The 22,610-nt window shown below is 38.6% G+C and overlaps 1 protein-coding gene across 3 annotated transcripts in view; it reads left to right on the forward strand.

The window, feature by feature from the left end:
- The window catches only part of Exoc4 (exocyst complex component 4), a 776,646-nt gene that overhangs the window by 49,342 nt on the left and 704,694 nt on the right, over nucleotides 1–22,610 (forward strand). For all 3 annotated transcript variants that reach the window (XM_039106944.2, XM_039106942.2, NM_053875.1), the window contains 1 exon segment: nucleotides 8,511–8,620. In XM_039106944.2, the coding sequence (XP_038962872.1) occupies nucleotides 8,511–8,620 (110 nt within the window).

Below are 22,610 nucleotides of genomic sequence, written 5' to 3' on the forward strand. Positions count from 1 at the left end.
TATTCATTGCTACCTATGAGGTCAGAGTCCAGGGTCAGTCCATGTATAGTCTTTAGGTAGTGGCTTAGTCCCTGGAAGCTCTGGTTGCTTGGCATTGTTGTACATATGGGGTCTCGAGCCCCTTCAAGCTCTTCCAGTATAGAAGATTTTATAATAGAAAATATGCCATTTTCAGAGAGGCTAACATAAAAGTTTGTTCATTCATTCATTATATATTGTTTTAGTCCTCTTCTGTAAGGATATGTAAGAAATATGTCCTGTGGACCTGTTGTTACTTATGGATCAGAGACATTCTTGTGCTCTCAGAAGGAATTGAGAAAGAACTCCTTTAATTAAACAGTGAAGTCAGCAATGATAAGAATACTGAGGCTTATGAAGTGAAGTTGAAGATTTAGTAGGGTCTTCTCAGCTTCGTTCTGCAGGAGCTCAGGAGAGGTTTAAGGAAGAAACTCTGCTTTGTTTCTTTGACTTGTAACACAGCCTTATGTTTTACAGTCCAGGTAGGCTCAGGAAAACCATTAAGTTAATGTAGATATGGAGTGGAATAAGGCTAGATCTTAAGATAGTCAGTCATTGCAGTTATGTGGTAACTGCACAGAATGGCTGTCCTTCTTATATTCCAAGAGAGAAATGTAGAAGACCATTTCAGAAGGTCTTTTATGTACTGTCTGCTGAAATATACACATTTATGCCTTTTCGTCCAGCTGTATACCAGGAGAGCTCTGGAAGTAGGGCATGCTGGGAATGAATTCTTTCAATTCCTGTGCTATTTGAAGAGCAACAAAGACATCTTTATTGGTGATGCTTCTTTATAACCAGAGACTCGGACATTGAAAGAGAAATGTCTACTTCTGTTTAGCGAATGGGTAGTAGACAAACTGGTAGGCCCATATATTGAGCTACTGAGTTTGTACTCCAGAATTACTTCAAGACTAGATGTGAGGGGTTGGGGATTTAGCTCAGTGGTAGAGCGCTTGCCTAGGAAGCGCAAGGCCCTGGGTTCGGTCCCCAGCTCCAAAAAAAAAAAAAAAAAAAAAAAGACTAGATGTGAGTGAGTAACTGTCAGTTACCTTTTCAGTAGTGTATTCTGCTGGTGACAGTATAATCAGAATAACCAGAGGTTCAGAAATTATAATTTCTGAATGCACATAGACATTTCCGTTTTTTTCTTATATTTTAAAATTATCTTATAAAATAATAGAGTTCTGTGTTGATTTTTTTCATACATCCTTCATTATGGTTAACTCTCCCTCCCACTCTTCATCTCCATTTAAACATTTCCATTCTAGCATCACCATCTCTACTTTGATATTACATATGAAGAACTGATATGATGTATGAAGAACTGAATTTTTGAATGGGCTGAAGACTGGTTGGATACACAGTAAAGTCTAGGCTAGCCAAAGGGTGAAAACACTGTCTACAAAACCAAAACAAAACTAACAACAACAACAAAATTGTAGTTAGGAAGATGGCTTAGTAACTCAGAACATTTGTTATAAGAATGTGAGGACCCAAGTTCAAATCCCCAGCATCCCTATAAAAAACAGTCTTACGTGAGCATGTGTCTGTAGCCCTTGCATTTGGGACAGAGACAAACATATCAGGAATTTGCTGGCCAGTAAGCATTGCCAAAGCAGTGATATTTCTGTACCATGAAAGATATTTCAAATAGAAGGTGGAGAAGCAATTAAGAAAGACATTTGACATCAACCTCTGGCCTCCATGTGTCTTTGCACACATCCTTGCATGCAGGTGTGTATGTTCTCTACATACACAGACTGAAACGGAATAAATAAAACAAAGATCTCTGGTGGGGGTGCAGAAGAAGAAAAGGAGGGAGGGAGGGAGAGAGGAGGGAGGAGAGAGAGAGAGAGAGAAAGAGAAAGAGAAAGCTGTATTTTGGATAAATGAACAAATGGGAAGACTGCCAGCCTTACAGCACATAGATGTCTGATCCCTTTAAACCTGGTTGGTATGTTTGATATTGTCACATCTAAAGTCTACTTAGAAGAATACGTATGTAACTTGTTAAAAAAAATGAAGAAAGGATGTTCTGAGGGAAGCTTTCGTCATGTGACACTCAAGTATATTGTAATGCTACTCAAAGCAGAACAGCACAGAGTGTGAGTAGAGACATTGCTGGGACAAAGTAGAGTTCTGAAACCAAGCTTATGATTCACAGAAATAACTTTAGATACCTATCTTTGATATACAAAGTATTCTAGCCAGATATAAAAATCATATGATAAAACTTGATAGGCATTACCATACAAGAGTATGTATGGGGCAGGCTTTTCTTAGCAATCAGGCAATTCATAAATAAGAATGTTAAATAATTTATCTATTTTTAAAAAAGATTTATTTATTATATATAAGTACAGTAGCTGTCTTCAGACACACCAGAAGAGGGCAGCAGATCCCGCTACAGATGGTTGTGAGCCACCATGTGGTTGCTGGGAATTGAACTCAGGATCTCTGGAAGAGCAGTCAGTGCTCTTAACCATTGAGCCATGTCTCTAGCCCAATTTATCTATTTTAAAACTGAAAACATTTATAGTAAAGTGGAACAAAAGTTCAAACATAGACTTAAAAAATATGTACTAAGGTTCACTTTCTAAAGTGTGAAACTACTCCTCAGAGTAGTAAGAGACATGATGTAATCTTTTTAACATAAACAAATGCAGACCTATCATGATTGGAGACACACAGACCTGAAAAATCAAGTATGGCTTTTTCATCATCAAATAGTCAGTGATGTCCATAACATGCTATCTTGGTAAGAGTAGGGGAAATGAATAGTTTTTTCTCCTTGGTTAAATAACCAGTATGCCATTTTAGAAAATAAAATTTAACCGTGAAATTCCATTTCTTGGTTTACATCCTCCTTGAAACATTACCAGTTTATGAAAATACATGTAGTAGGATGTTTGCTGTTAACGTCATTGTTAAATCCACATGACTGAGGTTGGTGTGGCGCAGCGTGCCTTACATCCCAGCTATGTTGCTCTGTCTCAAGAACAGATCCCATGGCCCACACAAAGGGGCACCTGCCCTAACCAACTCCCTTGCTCCTTACAAAACTCATCACAACTTTAATGCTCATCACAGAGAACATGGTTGAATGAATTATGTATCTTTTCATGTAACCCAACAGCATAGAACGAATGACCTCTAGCATATAGAGAAAGACCTCTATGCCTATTTGTAAGATTTCTGAGATATACTACTGGACCCCTAAATCAAATCCAAACCAGTACACTATCTGGGCATATTTGTCGTTAGCCAGAAGGCTTCTAGAAGGGTTATACAGCACATTCACTGTTGTTGAAAGTAGAGGTGAGGAGTGAAGAACAGAGGATTTCTTTATAACCCCATGGGCACGCTTTACTTTAATAATAACAATAGTTTTGGCATCTTTTCTTTTTCCTTGAAATGAATTGAGGTTTACAGTTGGAAGGATAATCTGAGATGGCCGATATGAGGAGTAAGTAGCATGCGTGCAAGCCTGTCTTCTGATATGTATGTAGGTCTGCGTATTGAGAACATAGACATGTATTTTGATAGTTGATTATACCAACATTGTAGTGGGCAATATTCTTTATATTTTTGATAGAACTTCTTCCTTTATCATCACATGAGATCAATGCCAAATTGTTTAAAAGCCAGTTCATCCTTTGACATACTGCGTGTCAGTATACTGGGTCAGTATCTCTTCGACCTTACTCCTTTGTGCCTCTTCTGACATGCTCTCCTGGTAGAGAGCACTGCAGATCCAGGGGGTCTGGTTTCTATTTTTGTGTTCAAGTGTGTAAAGCATATTTTAGATCCTCTGTGTTCCTTGTTTTCTCCTTTGCATTTTTTCCTGTTTATACATCCATTTTTGTTTTACCTTTCAGTTCCATTTTTGTTTTTCTTTTTTCTTAGATGTAACCAGCTTAGCTGCACTCTGTTATCTTCACCTTTGATCTGTCATTTGAAGGCATGATTCTTTTTCCTCAGTTTTTCTGATTTCTAAATCACTCACTGTTCTTTCTGTATTTTCAGCCAGATCTTGGAACTTTACAGAATTACTGTTAACAATTCCCACTTCATTATATTATCTCTGATGGATATTTTGCAGCTCAGTCTGATTTAACCAACTTTTATGAAAAATTTTGATATTCGACAGCTACTATACTAGCTGTTCTGTTATATAATATTAGTTATTAATTTTATAGTGTAAAGCTTAACTCACTTCTGTCTGCCTTCGACAATCAAATCTACCATATGAGCTGGACCTGAGAATTTTGTAATAGTTGAAAACACACACACACACACACACACACACACACACACACACACACACACACACATCCACAGATTACAAATTAGCAATTATAAATCCAAGGAGCAGAAATAAGCTGTAATTAAAAACAAATGTTTTACAAGCTGGCGAACTTCTAACTGTTCTTTTAACAAAAATGAAAGAATGCTTTTCATGACTTGAAAACCAAACAGCATTGAAGAAGGTCCTAGCAAAGCGAGTGGTTAAGCTGTGGCCAGAAAGTCCTTGGATAGATTATGGTGGTGTAGGATTTGGGTAAATTATGGTGGCAGTTGGCTTTGGGTGGTGTGGTGTAGTATAGGTTTGTCGTCTTGCACAGTGTTGCTTTTTACATAAGCAAACTCACATCATTCACAGTACACATTGATATGCATCAGTAATTGTGTTGTTTTCATCTCAGCTGTGAATTATTGGAGTGAGGTAAAGGTAAAAGTTATCATGTGTATTTAAAACGTATCTGCTAACTCGCATTTCTTTCAAAATAAAACAATTCAGAACATTCTTACTAATTAGAACTTCAAGAGCCTTTCCCTTATTTTGTTTTCTAAAATAACTCAGATTCAAAGATCTATGAGGAAACTAATTAATATCTTTTCAGTTTTCTCTCTGATGCATGGTGAGAAGAGGCCTCTGTTTTGAACCGAAAGCTAAGGTCCATTATTTAAGCACATTATTTAATGTGCTCTGCTATAACAGCACCTCCCTCCCTGTTGAGCCTCATGATACTAGTTGGTAGATGAGTAGGTGTGGAGTCTTTCTCTGACATTTTGGAAACCACATCCTTCCATAGAAATCCAAGAAAAGCCAGGAGTAGTGGGCATATGCCTTCAATCCCAGCACTCGTGGGGCAGAGGCAGGTGAATGCCTGTTTGAAGCTATCCTGGTCAATATATTGAGTTTCAGGACAGCCAGAACTGTCCCAAAAAGCACAAGTTAAAAAAGAAGTTGAAGAGAAACCCTAGATATTAGAGGGACTTGCCTACTGGCCTTTGAATTAGTATTCACAGAGGAGGATAAAATTAAAGGCTAAGGAAAGTGTGGGGAGGGGAGGGAGGGAGGGACGGACAATATTAGGTAGTAAATGTAGGTTTTTAATAAATTGATTTTCTAAAAAATTGTTGGCATTTGAAGGTCCTTCTGGCTTTGATTATAAAGTTTAGCAGCTATGTTTTTTTTTTTTTTAAGTAGCAAGCCATTTATTACCCTGTATTTTTCAGAAACATATTTTTAGGTTTATATTGAGAAAATACTTGTAGATTATGGTCTAAAGTAAATTCCTTGTCATCTTTGTGGGTAGAAGTATGTCCATACCAGCCTCTGTACACAGGCACTCCAGTACCCTCTCATGTGTGTGTCCCAGCCTCTGTACACAGGCACTCCAGTACCCTCTCATGTGTGTGTCCCAGCCTCTGCACACAGGCACTCCATTGCACTCTCATGTGTATGTTACAGCCTCTGCACACAGGCACTCCATTGCACTCTCCGTGCGTGCATACCAGCAGTCATTCACAGGCCATGCGTACATACCAGCATCTGCACACAGGCACAACTTGTTCTTGTTTACTTTTAGAAGTGACAGGCAGTATTCTAGCTATACATAAGACTGTTTTCCTGCTCATTGATATTTTTATTTATTCTGCTATACAATAACTCCTCTCGTTCTTTAAATATTTATAAATTATGTATATAATTTTCCTGTCATTTATAGTTGAAATTAACTCTTTTTAAATTGCTCAGTAGCAATACTGTATTCCTGAGTGATTGTCCTGTTTCTCTGGACAATATCTGGGGACTAGGCATGTGTGCAGACCTCATCTTGTTGGGAATACCATGCAGGTAGGAGAAGAGTTAAGAGTAAAAAATTGAGAGTTCAAAGAGACATGGTGGTACATGACTGTAACTTGGTGCTTTAGGGGGTAAGGCAGGAACTCGAGTTTGCAGTTAGCTACATAATAGGACTGTTGGGACATTTTAAAAAGCGATTTTATGAGGTTTTTCATTTCTCTACTTTCCTTTTAACCCTTATTGTACCCCAATTTCTTCCAGCCCCCCCAACATGAGGTAAAAGAGAGAGCGTTAGAAGGAAAAGAGGATGTAGACCCTTATTTGGGTTGCTGAGGTCCTTGGGGTGAGTCCAGTCTTCACTGTGCAGAATATGCAGAATTCCAGCAACCCAGCACTAGCCAATGAAGCAGCAGCAGGGAGCGGCAGCTGCCACAGGCCCTCTTGGGGCTCTCTCATTTATACCCTTCCCGGAGTCCCAGGATTACACTCTCTGCAGCTGGCAAAAGTCACTTCACCCCCAACCCCCAAGCGCAGGACAATCCTCGTTAAATGCTCTGGACAATCTGAAGTAGCCCCATATCCCACAGCTAGGAGTAAAATAAAAACATATTCATATGCCATAATGTATTTTTAAAGAAACCAAAACTCTCTCTACATAGGACCTTGTTTCAAAAAAAAATCAAAGCAACAGTGAACAGTTTACTGAACATATAGATGACTGACTGGACTTACTTAGGATGGTTTAGGTAATATAAACGCGATGTGTATACCACAGAGGAGACTTAGCTGGAAATGACTATCCCAGTTCAGTCCTATTACTTCCATACCTGAATTGAGTTTCCGTTTACCCAGGAGTGATGGTGTCTACTAGAATGTGTGGCTTGCTTTACCTTACTCACACTGTCTAGTCAACACTGAGCACAGCGCCAAGTACTAATACATCGCAGAGATTACCTGGGTAACAATCCCCACTCACCTTAGTCAGTGCAAACGGAGAAGTTAGCGACTACCGTATTATCTGCGATTCCTCGGATAATTGATCAAACATTGTTATCATGGAGTAAAAGTAGTATTGTATAAGTGACAGTTTTACTCTTTAACAAAGTTTTTTTTTTCCCCAAAAGTTTGTGAAATAACGTTGTCCTTAGTTAGAAATGCAGGGGTGTAGCCCTTATGCAGCAGGGTGTGATGTCCAGCTTTGTAAGGGAGGAAAGCAGAAGCAAGATAGATGTAACACTTAAACGTAGTGGTTTGGTTCCAGAAGCATCATGGGGCGGAGGGCGGGGAAATATTGCAGGGGAGGAGCATCTAGATTAGCACTATGTGCATCAGTCACTACCCCTTTGGAGGTCGAGTGACCCTTTCACAGGGATGGCATAGTAGGGATCCTGCATATTTGTATTATGATTCATAGCAGTAGCAAAATTACAGTTATAAAGTAGCAACAAAAATAATTTTATGATTGGGGGTCACCACAACATGAAGAACTGCATTAAGGGTCTTAGCTTTAGGAAGGTTGAAAACCACTGGTTTACATGTTGTTCTCAATTGGATCTGGCCTCCATCTTGTCTGAAGTCTCTCCTGTCTGCTTGGTTCTTCCCTTCTCTTGTGCCTTCTCTCCCTTGAAAGAATTAGTTTGTGAATGATCCGTTACTATTATTGTTGTGTTTTGGGCTGGAAGGAAGTGAGGATTGTAACTTGTATTGTGGTGTTTGAACTGAGAGAAACTTCTGTTGTCTACGGAGTGTGATGAGAGGATTTAGTTTGCTTTGGCCAGGGCCCAAGCTGTACTTGCCTTGATGTTACCCAGGTACTTGTGCCATATATAACCTTCATGCCATCTCTGAGCAACTTATTTACTTTAGTGACTTCAAATTCAGGACTAGGCTTTATTGAAATAATAATGCTGAATAAGTCTCTTTGAGAAAGCATTGAAGTCTTTATAGTGATTCTTGACAGGTCAAAAGTTATGAGTCTATTTTAAAGACAATGAACAGGACTGAACCCCTGAAAAATAAGTAAAAACTGATCTTGAGGAACATAAGTTTAAATGGGGGTTTAATACTATTAAACCTTCCCTTAGTTGTTATACCATAGTGTCACTGTAATTTTATTTACTTATAAGAAATCTTTACTTCGGGTGCAAAGGAGTTCAGATGATTGCTTGGCACAATTTTATTGTGAGATGATCATTTAGACAGTCCACAATATCCTTATAATAGCTATGGTAAACAGTTGCGACTCTTAGAGGACATCTTTAAACCTCCAGCTGTGGCAGCTGCTGCATTATCAATGTACTTGTGAGGTGTTTGAAGTCACAGTGTAGAGTTCCGGGCACTAAATGGGACTTCAGTTGGTGTTGGAGAAAGTAGTGACTGCTGCTTGCTTTCCCCACAGTTCTCATGGCAAAGATGCTTCTCCTGGTCCTCTGATTGATGTTTCAAACATCTCTACTCCACGCAAATTCCTTGATGCCACTCAATATTCTGCTGCTGGAAGCTCAAGTGGTAAGTTATTTTTATTATATGCCTCAGTCTTTGTATATTCAAAAGCCACACAAAGATCTACGGTAGCCTGTGTGCTGTGCCCTTTGGGACCCTCACAGGAAATAGAATAAAACCATTGGGAGGACCTGTTGCATTATTGAGGGTGAAAACTGGCGGCTCACTGGCTTGCCTGCAGGTTCCAGCTTTGAACGTGTTTTTACTTCAGTGGTACTGTTTGCTAAGCTTGCCTTTGAGTGCTCTTTGGTAGAATGTATGCTTTTCTTTTTGGTTATAGTCTTTACTGCTCCTGTTGACATCAGATGGCAGAAAAATAGAAATGAGTCTAAGCCATTTATAATGAAAAGTCAGACAGGTTGTTTATATTGGAACTTGAGTTCAAGCTGACTAGCAAGAGCCAAAGAGACGTAACATTGATCAGAGGTGACCAGGCTGCTTGCTGGAATAAGGAAGCATTAGACTTTTGTTATTTTTTTCAGGGATAGAATAAAGTTTGGTAATTATCCACAGTCATGAGCATAGTTTCAGAGATATTTCCTTTCTTGCATACAAGAATTCTGGCCTTGGCGTCTGTAGGCTATAGACTTTAAACTACTGCTGAGTCCTGCTGTTCGTCACGTTTTCTTTTTGTTTTTGTTTTTGTTTTCTTTTTGTTTTTATTGTGTCTTTTTTGAGGCAGATTATTTCTGTGTAGTCAGAGCTGGACTCATACTTAAAATCCTTCTGTCTTACCTCCCAAGAGCCGTTGTTTGTTTAGGTGTATGCTACCATGTCTGATGATAGTGCCATCTACAGAAGCATGGGCACACAACCCTGTGCAAGACATCCTAGCACTCAGGATGTGGAAGTGGGAGCATCAGCAGTTCAAGGTCTGCCCAGTTACGAAGAGATTTTGAGACCAGGCTACATGAGACTGTTACTAAAAACAAAACAAAACATAATAAAAATCTCATTGGGCCCAAATCAAAGCATTCACAGGACAGTGTTTCTTACTGAAGATTCCTTGTCTTTATCAGGTTCTGGAGTTTGTCACCTGTCACCTTACAAGGTTTCTTTGTCTTTGTTCAAAACCAGCAATGGTGGTAGATGATTCTTCCCTTGCCAAGGACAGGCCTTGACTTGGAGAGGCTTCTAAGAAAGGGGTATCTAGGAGTGCTGAAAAAAACTACTGGAAGTCACGTGGCGGGACCAAGCTGAGGGCCTGCGCTCTGCCAGAGACAGTTTTTCAGATTGCAGTGCTCTGCTCTCTGTTCTCAAGACTGCTTTCTCCTGCTATTCTAAAAACTCTCTGGATAGTTCATCTCTTGCAGATCAAAAGCCCAGGTTTTTATTTACCCCAGGTTCCCTTTTGATTATTCCACGAATCTGCATCCTATGACCCCAGTCCTTTGATTCTTAGAAAGAGACAGGCAAGCACAGATAGTAAGGTAGCTGAGTGAGACCCAGCCCTGAAATGACCATTCCTACTGACCTGGGACTAGACCTAAACTCCTCTGTCCCAGGCTACCTTGAACTCAGGAATCTGCCTGCCTTTGTACGCATAAACAACAAACAAACAAACTTCAGCTGGGTGGGATCTTGTCTTGCCACCACCACCACGCCCTACATCTCTTAATCTCCTTCCTTAGGATCTTTCTGACAAGCCACCTCTGTTCCTTTAGATTGTGAAGTTCCTTATACATTCTTCTGTTTTGGACAGTTGAGAAATTATGTTTTGAACTCACATTTTCAGTGTTCTTTCTCTCAGCCTTAAGAGCTGTCCTGAAGGTCACAGCCTTGTACCATTTTGCTGAGACACTAGAAATACACCTTTCTCTCCTGGACTCATGCTGTTTCTGTTATCATGGAGTCATTAACCTTGGCAGAGAGGACATTCCTCGGAGGAAGAACCTGAAACTATGTGCACTATTATACAAACAAGCCTTCCACCCACAGCAAAGGTGATACTTGTGGAGGCCCATACCCTGCTGGCTCTGTTTCAGGAGCAGGAACCATGTCATGCTGTCCTCTTACATGGCCAAACTAAACTTGGTATTCTCTTGATGTATGTCTCTGACCCACATTTTTGCCTTCTTTCTTCCTTCCTTTTTAAGAAGCACCACTGGGTACTTCAGGCTAAAAATCTTTAACTTTAATGTGTAAGACCCCAACCCTTGGCTAGTGGTACTTACTTCGAGATGCCTTTGAGTTAGACACTGAGAAGCAAAAGCAAGAGGTTTATTTTCCAGCGTGTTTGGGTTGACCCTCAATTAGTCCCTACTTTTTAGGACTCAGCAAGGTTATAGTTCAAACTTATTGGCTAAGCATGTTGACCTTTAAATTTATTGGGTAGCAAGCATGGGCAGATCATGACACCCATTTGAACTGTACCTGGGAGTTTCTACAAGGTCAGGTATATTCTGAGATTGTTTTACTCAAGAATGTTCCTGTGGATGGAGTATGGAACTTGGCCTAGTCTTAACCCAAGGCGGGTGGGTGTAAGGCTGGCAAAAGCCTTCAGGGTCCTTCAAATGATATCTATCTGTAGAGTCTCCTTTGCCATGTAAGGTGACCCACTCACAGGCCTTGGGGACTTAGGCATAGATATTTGGGCATCCATCATTCTGCTTTCTGTACTGATTTCTTTGTCTTTGGAAACCAATGTGAAAATTTTGATGTTTTTGAAATTATATGGTAAATCTTTTTAAGTCATTGCCATTCTAGTCCTTAGAACCCTATTCATCTGAATCATATTATTAAAAGAGATTTTACAAGCAAAGTATATATATATATATATATATATATATATATATATATATATACATTTGTACACATATATATATTATTGAGAGACTACGTAAAATGTTACTAAGTATACATAAAAGCTTGGAGCTGATGAAATATACCATAATAAAGGGCAGAAATTTGCCTAATTCTTGGTACTGATCAGCAAGTCTTTAGTGTCTATTTGTGGAGTACCCCTATAAGTCAGCTGAGAAAGTAATAGGCATTTTCAGCAGGGAATTTAACATAGGCTCTTAAAGCTCCCCTCTCATCTTGTGAAACAGTTGGATTGAGGGTGTAATCCATTAGAATTGACACTTTTATAGAGGAAGTTCCAGTAGGGAATCCCCAGGCAGAGCTGATTTCCCATTGGGGTGCCATAAATTAAGGTTGGAGGTGATTCCTGAGAATGTTCAGGTTATTATTAATTAAATGAGAATTCTGATTGCTTGTGGATGAGTCATTTTGCAGATGCCTTATTTGGAGGTGCAATTGTGACTTTTCTCTGAGCAGTTTTCTGTCATAATTTGTATGTGAACATTTGCAAACTGCATTTTGTTGTTCAATAGGTGCAACAGTGCTATGAGGTCATTTTTGGGCAGTTGCTGTTGTTATTACTGTTACGATTGTCATCTTTATTAAGTGCAGTGAATATAAGGTTATATAATTATGTGCGTGCATGTGTTATCTAGCTAAGTGAAGTGCCTAATTGCAAAATTGAAGCACAGGTTGACAGAAGCAAGTAATGTCAAAAGCCAAATAATTGGAATTCTCACTGCTTTTCTACTATATATGAAATGGGTTATAAACATCATAATAAAGAACAGGGTAGATAATGGAGAACTGAACGAAAGGCAGGTCTATACTAAGATTGGTTATTTATCTGGTGGAGGTTAAGCAACTAGATCTATAATGAGCCCTTGTTAATCAGTTAAGCAAGCTAGTAGAATAAAGGGAAAATGTGAGCGTTTCCCCCTTCTTAATGAAAATCTCATACTACAGATATATAAAAATACTAATGAGCTATTATTTCAAAACTCTTTTTACAAATACAGAAAGTGCTTCCACAGAGATGAAATGCTTGGCCCAGGTACATCCAAGGGGGTCATGGTTGCGACATGGCCACGTGCTGGTTCCACTCTTATGTAAGGGATGCATGTTGCCATCCTCTGTCTTGTCATTACAGTATTTTGTAACATATGGGAAGACTAATGTCTTATTTAGATGTAATAGTTCATCTAAAGAATTAGGTAGAAAGATTGGGAGAAAAGCCAGCAATTTTAGTAAAAATATTGGTATAAGCTTTTGGACTCCCCAGTGTATCCTTCTATTTGGCAAAGTGCCTTTGGAACATTTTGACTGAGGAAGCACTCCAGGGTAAACACACATTTCATTGTGGCCTCTTGATTCATTTTATTCATGTACCACTGGGCTGCTGTGATTATGACTGGAGCAGCAAAACTGGACTTTTTACTTCTTTCCTGTTTGGTGCAGCATAGGTCAGTCAATAAAACCTAAAAGAGACAACAAATTTTTTTTCCTCATTGCTGCTGTTTTCTTACTCCTTATTTATTTATTATAAATAAGTACACTGTAGCTGCCTTCAGACACACCAGAAGAGGGCATCAGATTTCATTACAGATGGTTGTGAGCCACCATGTAGTTAGTTGCTGGGATTTGAGCTTAGGACCTCTAGAAGAGCAGTTAGTGCTTTTAACCACTAAGCCATCTCTCCAAGCACCCTGCTTCTGTTTTCTTGATGCAAGTTTTATTTACCTCATATAATCTTATCTGAGACTTAATATTTATTTTAATAACTGGAGATTTGACATTTAAGGAATTCTTTCAACATGGAGTGTTGGATTCTATGTTTTAATATAAGAGGACATGAAGTGCTTCCTCATAGAACTCACATTTTTTTTTTTTTTTTTTTTGGTTCTTTTTTTTCGGAGCTGGGGACCGAACCCAGGGCCTTGTGCTTCCTAGGTAAGCGCTCTACCAGTGAGCTAAATCCCCAGCCCCAGAACTCACATTTATAAAACAGTGATGTTGTGGTTTACCAAAATAATAGAACACTCTCAAATTACTTCTGTCCTTAGTGAATGAAATGAGGAAATGAGCTCTTTTGGGTATGGGCGAAGAACAGCTTTTTATTGGAGATATGAGGGAGTAAATATGTTGCATAGACTGAGCTGGGCCATGAGGTGTGAGAGGTATGGGGTAGAAAAAGAGGGGAAGAGAAGAGAAGAGAAGAGAAGAGAAGAGGAGAGGAGAGGAGAGGAGAGGAGAGGAGAGGAGAGAAGAGAAGAGAAGAGAAGAGAAGAGAAGAGAAGAGAAGAGAAGAGAAGAGAAGAGAAGAGAAGAGAAGAGAGAGAAAGGCAAGAAGACCAAGAGGGGAGCCAAGAGAAGAACCAAGAAACCACCTGCCGGGTAGAGAAGCTGGAGGAGGGAAGGGATGCTCCAGGGCTAGAGATTTAGGGTTGAGGGTAGTGTGAGGAGAGCTGAGAGGATTCCTGGTACTTAGTGAGCCAGGAGGCCAGCATGCACTGTGCTAGTAGGCACTACATTTACCTGTTTGTCCCCAGTTTCTTTGGGAACTGACACTTATGTCAGGGACTTCAATGGAGTTTCAATCAAGTATTCCATTCTCTCTCTTGGTCTGGCTGTTTTTGTTTAGGATATCCTCAGTTCCTTTTGTATTATTCTTAATAAATGTCTGTGTTGACTTCTATGATTAGTCATTAGTACCACTGTATGAAAATATAAGGGATGCCAGGTAGAACAGTAAATTAGTGACCATGTTTTATTTAATTAAATACATTTACTACAAATAATTATAATTAAGAAGAGATTATATGATTCATATCTTAGAGATCAATATACCCATTAACCTATGAGTTCCACTAGGTTAATTACTTCCTTCTCCACCTGCTTCCTGTTTTGTAAATTATGGAATATCCATTATGCAAAATGGTGGGTTTCATGGTAACCTTTTCATAAAATCATGACCTAGGTTTGAACATGGACAATTCCCACTGCCTTCTCTGCTCCTTCCCACTGTCTCCCTCCTCCTGGCAGAGATTTCCCTTCCCCTTCCATTTTCATGTCGTATAGGTATATTTTGAAATGTACAGAGAAGAGGAAACACTTGTCATTGTCCTTCTGAGTTTGACTTTTTCCTTGTGTAACATGATCTGCCTCCCTTCAAGGAACGTCATCTCGGTGTCCTTTAGGGCTGGTCATCGTACGTGTGCTCCACACTTGCTGTTAGTTGGTGAGTAGTTTAGGCTAGTGTCCTTTTTACACCCTCTTTGAAAAGGAGGTGGCTGTAGATACAGGGATTTATTCCTGGACGCCCCGTTCTGTTTTACTGTCTGTGGGCCACTGTTATGCTGTTTCTGTTACTCTTGCTCTGACTGTAAATTGAGGTCGGGTATTGTGAGATTCCCAGAGTCTCCCCTCCCCTAGGCCAGTTTTTTTGGGGGGCTATTTGGGGTTCTTTTGTGCTTCCATATGAGTTTCAACATTTTTTTCAACTTCTGTGAAGAGTATAATTGGAAATTTGATAGAGATTGTATTGAATCCTGATGGCTTTTGTTACAGTCGTTTTCACATTGCTAATTTTACAATGTGTGAACTTGGGATGTCTTTCCATTTCCAGTGTATTCATCAGTTTCTTAAGTTTTCTGTATTGCAGAGCTCTTTTACGTCCTTGGGTGCATTTATCCACCTCTCCCTTCTAATTGTGTTGTAAACTTTCTTGGATTGTCTTTCTTTTTAGTGGATTTGGTGTACATGGGAGGTACTGAATCTTGCATGGAGACTTTGCATCCTGCCATCCTGCTGGAAGCATCAGATTCAACGATTTCCTTGTGCAGTATTAGGGCCCTTTAAGTGTGCGACAGTGAGCATTGGGAAGCTGGAGTACTTTTGCTTCTTGCTCTCCCATCTGTGTTCCTTCTCTCTTCAGCCAAAGAAGTCAAGCACTGATTTGGATATGCAGGAACGTGGAAATCCTTGTTTTGGGCTTGATTTTTAAGGACATGGTTTTATTTTTCCCCATTCAGTATAATGTAAGCTATAGGTTTGCCACTTCTGCTCTTACTAGTCCTGGTTTCTTTAGGGCTTTTCTCATGCGTGGATGTTGAACTTTGCCAAAGGGTTTTTCTGCATGTTTTGAGATAATCCCGTGACTTCTGTCCCAGACCTCTTTATGTGGTGTTTTACTCTTATTACTTTGCATATATTAAACATCTTTTTTTTTTATTTTTTTTTTATTTTTTATTTTTTTATTAACTTGAGTATTTCTTATATACATTTCGAGTGTTATTCCCTTTCCCGGTTTCCGGGCAAACATCCCCCTCCCCCCTCCCCTTCCTTATGGGTGTTCCCCTCCCCACCCTCCCCCCATTGCCGCCCTCCCCCCATAGACTAGTTCACTGGGGGTTCAGTCTTAGCAGGACCCAGGGCTTCCCCTTCCACTGGTGCTCTTACTAGGATATTCATTGCTACCTATGAGGTCAGAGTCCAGGGTCAGTCCATGTATAGTCTTTAGGTAGTGGCTTAGTCCCTGGAAGCTCTGGTTGCTTGACATTGTTGTACTTTTGGGGTCTCGAGCCCCTTCAAGCTCTTCCAGTTCTTTCTCTAATTCCTTCAACGGGGGTCCTATTCTCAGTTCAGTGGTTTGCTGCTGGCATTCGCCTCTGTATTTGCTGTATTCTGGCTGTGTCTCTCAGGAGAGATCTACATCCGGCTCCTGTCGGTCTGCACTTCTTTGCTTCATCCATCTTGTCTAATTGGGTGGCTGTATATGTATGGGCCACATGTGGGGCAGGCTCTAAATGGGTGTTCCTTAAGTCTCTGTTTTAATCTTTGCCTCTCCCTTCCCTGCCAAGGGTATTCTTTTTCCTCATTTAAAGAAGGAGTGAAGCATTCACATTTTGATCATCCGTCTTGAGTTTCGTTTGTTCTAGGGATCTAGGGTAATTCAAGCATTTGGGCTAATAGCCACTTATCAATGAGTGCATACCATGTATGTCTTTCTGTGATTGGGTTAGCTCACTCAGGATGATATTTTCCAGTTCCAACCATTTGCCTACGAATTTCATAAACTCGTTGTTTTTGATAGCTGAGTAATATTCCATTGTGTAGATGTACCACATTTTCTGTATCCATTCCTCTGTTGAAGGGCATCTGGGTTCTTTCCATTTTCTGGCTATTATAAATAAGGCTGCGATGAACATAGTGGAGCACGTGTCTCTTTTATATGTTGAGGCATCTTTTGGGTATATGCTCAAGAGAGGTATAGCTGGATCCTCAGGCAGTTCAATGTCCAATTTTCTGAGGAACCTCCAGACTGATTTCCAGAATGGTTTTACCAGTCTGCAATCCCACCAACAATGGAGGAGTGTTCCTCTTTCTCCACATCCTCGCCAGCATCTGCTGTCACCTGAGTTTTTGATCTTAGCCAATCGCACTGGTGTGAGGTGAAATCTCAGGGTTGTTTTGATTTGCATTTCCCTTATGACTAAAGATGTTGAACATTTCTTTAGGTGTTTCTCAGCCATTCGGCATTCCTCAGCTGTGAATTCTTTGTTTAGCTCTGAACCCCATTTTTTAATAGGGTTATTTGTTTCCCTGCGGTCTAACTTCTTGAGTTCTTTGTATATTTTGGATATAAGGCCTCTATCTGTTGTAGGATTGGTAAAGATCTTTTCCCAATCTGTTGGTTGCCGTTTTGTCCTAACCACAGTGTCCTTTGCCTTACAGAAGCTTTGCAGTTTTATGAGATCCCATTTGTCAATTCTTGATCTTAGAGCATAAGCCATTGGTGTTTTGTTCAGGAAATTTTTTCCAGTGCCCATGTGTTCCAGATCCTTCCCTAGTTTTTCTTCTATTAGTTTGAGTGTGTCTGGTTTGATGTGGAGGTCCTTGATCCACTTGGACTTAAGCTTTGTACAGGGTGATAAGCATGGATCGATCTGCATTCTTCTACATGTTGCCCTCCAGTTGAACCAGCACCATTTGCTGAAAATGCTATCTTTTTTCCATTGGATGGTTTTGGCTCCTTTGTCAAAAATCAAGTGACCATAGGTGTGTGGGTTCATTTCTGGGTCTTCAATTCTATTCCATTGGTCTATCTGTCTGTCTCTGTACCAATACCATGCAGTTTTTATCACTATTGCTCTGTAATACTGCTTGAGTTCAGGGATAGTGATTCCCCCTGAAGTCCTTTTATTGTTGAGGATAGCTTTAGCTATCCTGGGTTTTTTGTTATTCCAGATGAATTTGCAAATTGTTCTGTCTAACTCTTTGAAGAATTGGATTGGTATTTTGATGGGGATTGCATTGAATCTGTAGATTGCTTTTGGTAAAATGGATTAAACATCTTTTCATAAAACAAACTTGGTTGTAACACAGACTTCTTAATGTGTTCTTGATTTTTGATTTGCAAGAATTTTATGATAAATTTTGTATCTGTTCAACTTATATTTGTTTTCTTTTTATTTTGTTATTATCTGGTATGGTCAGCATAATTCTGACATTGTAGGATGAGCTCAGGAGTATTCTTTTACAGTTTTTGTAATGAAACAGTTTAAAGGACATTCATGGTAGTTCGCTAACATCTTTGAGCAGTGAATTCAGATTTTTTCTGCTGCTTGAATCTCATTGTTAGTTATCAGCCTGTCGCTTTTCCTCTCTTTTCTTAATTTTTATAATTCATTTATGTCAAGACTTTCTTCTGGACTTTGCTTTTCCTTTATTTTTAAATTTAGGGTTTCAAAGAATTCTATACTCATTTTTCAGGATTTTATTGATATTTGTAGTTAATGTCCCCTGTTTTGCTTCTAATTTTTTTGAGATTTTTCTTTCTTTTTCCCCATAACTAACTGTGTTTCATTGCTTTTAAATGTTTATACTTTAGTCTCCACTTCATTAATTTTTGTGCTGTTCTTTTTTTTTTTTCTTTTTTCTGTCTACTTGTTTCAGGCTTGGTTTATTCTCCTGTTTCTAAAACCTTAAGGTGTATTTTTGGCTTTTGCTTTGTTGATTCTCTTAATTTTAAATGTGAGATCATATTGTTATAAACCATCCTCTTGGAATTGCATTTAATGTTTCTCAGAGGATTTGATAAGTTGTAGTTTTGTTTTCAGTTGATTCTAGGAATTTAAATGTTTCTGTCTGATTTTTTCAATGACTCATTATTATTCAAGAATGTTTTAATTAATCTCTATGTGTTTAAATGGCTTCTCTTGTAATAACAAGGCTTCTAGGTTTTTCCACTGTGATCTACCTTATTAGATATAAGAATTTATTCTGTACTTGTTAATATTGTTTTTGTGTATCAGACTCTTCTATTTTGAAGAAACTTCTATAGACTGCTGACTAGCATCTGTTTTCCATTTTTCCATAGCTGTTGGATGGAATAAACTGTAGATATCTGTTAAGTGAATTTGATCTATGATGCTGTTTAGACCTGGAATGTCTCTGTATGTTCTACCCAGACATCATACTTTGGTATTAAAGCCCCTTCTATTGGTATATTTGGACATATCTGTTCCCTTATATGAGTAGTATTTGTTTGCGAAATAAAGTTCACCAACATTTGGTGAATACATATTTATAATTGTTTTATCTTCTTTTAAGTAGTATATGTATTTATGTATATGTGTATGGGTGCATGTATATGTTATTGCCTCTATGTATGTATGTGTGCATATATGTATATTGCCTCTGTGCATGTATGTATGTTGCCTGAGTGTGAGCATGTGAATACCACGGCTCAGTGTAGAGGCTAGAATTGCTTGTCTTCTTTCATAAAGTGGATTCTGAGATAGTTAGGGTCAGCAGGCTTCGCAGCAAGTGCCTTTACCTGCTGAGTAATCTCATGAGCCCCGATGGTCCTTTTTCTTGATTTATTATTATCTTTAATAATATGTACTGACTTTTATGTCTTACAACTGATTGGACTACTTCGTGTGACACAAAAATAGCTCTACCCACTTGCTTTGGCCTTCCACATGCTAAATATGCTGATTATTGTCATTATTTTTAGTCTGGGTCTTTATGAAAGTTTGTAGGGCTCATTGGCTTATTGTGTGTGTGTATGCTGGTAATTCTGTGTTAGAATGGATGTGTTTTTCAGTTTCTTCCTTTTTCTAATTTGCTTTGAAAAATAAGTGTCTTGCTGGTCATTCTTCTCTTTGAGATGATGAGATAACAGTAAAAATAATGACTTGACAACACACCAGAGATCGAAATGTAGGAAAAAGCTATCAAGTTCTTCTGTATTTCCAATAAGGTTAGAATGGTAAGGCACTAGGATGCTAGTAGGGTATGCTACCAACTGAAAGATTATTAAAACTAAAGGTATTGATAATTAAGAAATGGAAAGAGGAAGGATAGGGAAGCAGATACAATTAGAACAGGAATCAAAGGGAAGTGTACTGAGGAAGCATACTGCAGAATTGGTGTGCAGGAAGGCATGTTGTGGTCTGAGTATGCTTGGTCTAGGGAGTGGCACTAGAGGTATGGCCCTGTTGGAGCAGGTGTGACCTTGTTGGAAGAAGTGTGTCACTATGCCTGGGCTTTAGGACCCTCATCCTAGCTGCAGAAGTCTCCTAGCAGCTTTCAGATGAAGATGTAGAACCATGATCTGGATTCTACATGTTCCCGCCTTGATGATAATGGACTGAACTTTTGAACTTGTAAGCCAGCCTCAATTAATGTGGTTGCCTTGGTTATGGTGTCTGTTCACAGCAGTAAAACCCCAACTAAGATAGGCAGAATGGTCATAATGGCAACCCAAGTAACACAGACACCAGAATAAAATAAATAAAATTAAAATGGCATGGCAGCAGTTAGGAGTCTTCTTGTTGGTGTGACTAGATTTTCCTATATGGTCCTTTTCTGTAGGTCTTTCTAGGGTTGGGAGAGCAACTTTTCCCCTCTGGGCTTGAAACTGGGTAGATAGAAAAGTACTGTCTGTCTGAATGACTGATCTTTACCTCAATTGTTTGCCTTTCTCTTTTACCACAAATGTCATTCTTGTTTTGAAATTGTTCTTTATTTTTCTTACATGTTTTCATACTTCTGTGTGTATGTATGTATATGTTGTATGTACATTAAACAGTATATGATTTATACATTTGTGTATGTATATATTTATTTTGTTTATATGGGTGCAAGCTATCTAATTCTTTCTTAAGCTAAAGAGTTGTATAGAATGACATATCATCTTTATCTTGGATTTTTCTATTCAATATATTATTTATATTTTTAAGTCATGTAGCAGTGTAGCTCCGATTGATTATTTTGGTTACTATTTATTATTTCTGTATTTAACAGATCACAGTTTATCTATTTATTATGTATAGATAAAGAGTATGTTTTTCACTGTTATATTATAATAGGGAGTGGCAGATGGCAAAATGGGTAAAAATGCTTGCCATGTAAGTTTGGCAATCTGAATTTATTCCCTGGGACACATGTAAAGGTAGACGGAGGAAACCAGCTCCACAAACTTGTTTTCTAGCCTTCACACATACACCACAGCACACATGATTACATATATCTTACATACACGCACACATGAATATTATAATGATGATGATGATAACAATAATATTAATAAATATTTCTATAGAGCTTCCCAACCACTGATCTCTTAGCTTTAAGTGTTACTGAGAGCCTGATCCATTCAGTCACTGGTGTAGTCCGAATCCTAGGTTCATGCCTTCCAGCCAGGTGTAGCTACCTCTCCGTACCCAGTGGTGTAATGTATTTCATATGCGGTTTTATTTTCCATATGTGCATGATGCCCCTAAGACAAGGAAACTCTACCCTTCGAGTATGAGTATTTGCTTATATATATGGGCATGTTGGACATTTAAAAAACTAGATTGTATTTAACTAATACAGAAAATTAAAATATATATGTATATATATTCAGCTTGAACTTGAACTTCAGCTTGAACATATATATTCAGCTAAATTTCTCAAAAATTTGTCATTTTTGTAAAGTGGAAAATTCATTCAAAATTCTTTGAATTTCTCTCCCTCTCTTTTCTCTTTGTCTCCTTCTCCCCCTCTTTTTCCTTTCTGTTTTGATATAACCTCTCCCTGTGAAGTCTTGGCTGACTTTGGTCTCTGCTAGTTGATCAGGCTTTGAACTTGTGTTAATCATTCTACTTCTTCATGGGATAGTAGGCATGTGTTACCATGCCATGCTGCAGTCGCCTTGAAGTGATTTTACCAAGATGGATAGATGGCTCTACATAGTGATGAGCTTTGAGTTCTCGACTGTCCCTTTGCTTCCTTTTGTTAGATTGTAATTTTTACATGTTGATTTTTCCTTTTTATCTGGTAGGTAGGTATGTTTTTAATGGGATTGAGAGGATCTTTCTGTATTGGGGCCACCTCAATCTTTGTTGCCCACTGTCAGTGTTTGCTTAGTTTACCTCTTATTTACTTTGCAAGGAGAGGAGTCTACACTCTTCTCTTTCTGAGAGTGGTTTGCTTGCACACATTTGGTAGCTACAACTTCCCTTTATATTTTGATTATAACAATTAATGATTTTATTTTAAAGTTGCTAAATTTGCTATTTACTTGGTCATTTATTTTTGGAATTTGTAGTCTTGCCTTAAGAAATTTGTTCATACTTTGAGTGTCAGGATTTCAAATGTTTTCTAAATATTTTGTAGACTTGCCTTTTAAACTTGACTCTAATAAGCTATTTGGAATGCTTTAAAATTTATTTCATTAGGAACTACTTTTTGTTGTTTTCCTATGAGTAACCAATTGTTCTAGCATTTAATGATAATATATTCTTTGTTTATTGATGGAAAAATATTTTAAGTTGGCTTATATTTTATTATAGTTTAAGGTGATATAAAATTGCAGAGAGTGTAAAGAGCCCCAAGGATTTTTAATCAACCAGTCTTTTCTTCTATTATATCTTCTATTACCCTCTGGACTAATACCATACTGTTTTCATGATTGTAGTTTTGGTTATTTTAATAGCCGGCAATGGAATTGTTTGACGTCTTGCTTATTAGCAGGGCTTTTTGTGGTCCTGTCCTCTTCCTACATTTTAGAACGAGGATGTAAGTTTCTATTAAGAGTCTCTTAGGGGGCTGGGGATTTAGCTCAGTGGTAGAACGCTTACCTAGGAAGCGCAAGGTCCTGGGTTCGGTCCCCAGCTCCGAAAAAAAAGAACCAAAAAAAAAA

This window comes from Rattus norvegicus, chromosome 4, assembly GCF_036323735.1.
Source record: "Rattus norvegicus strain BN/NHsdMcwi chromosome 4, GRCr8, whole genome shotgun sequence".
Taxonomy (NCBI): domain Eukaryota; kingdom Metazoa; phylum Chordata; class Mammalia; order Rodentia; family Muridae; genus Rattus; species Rattus norvegicus.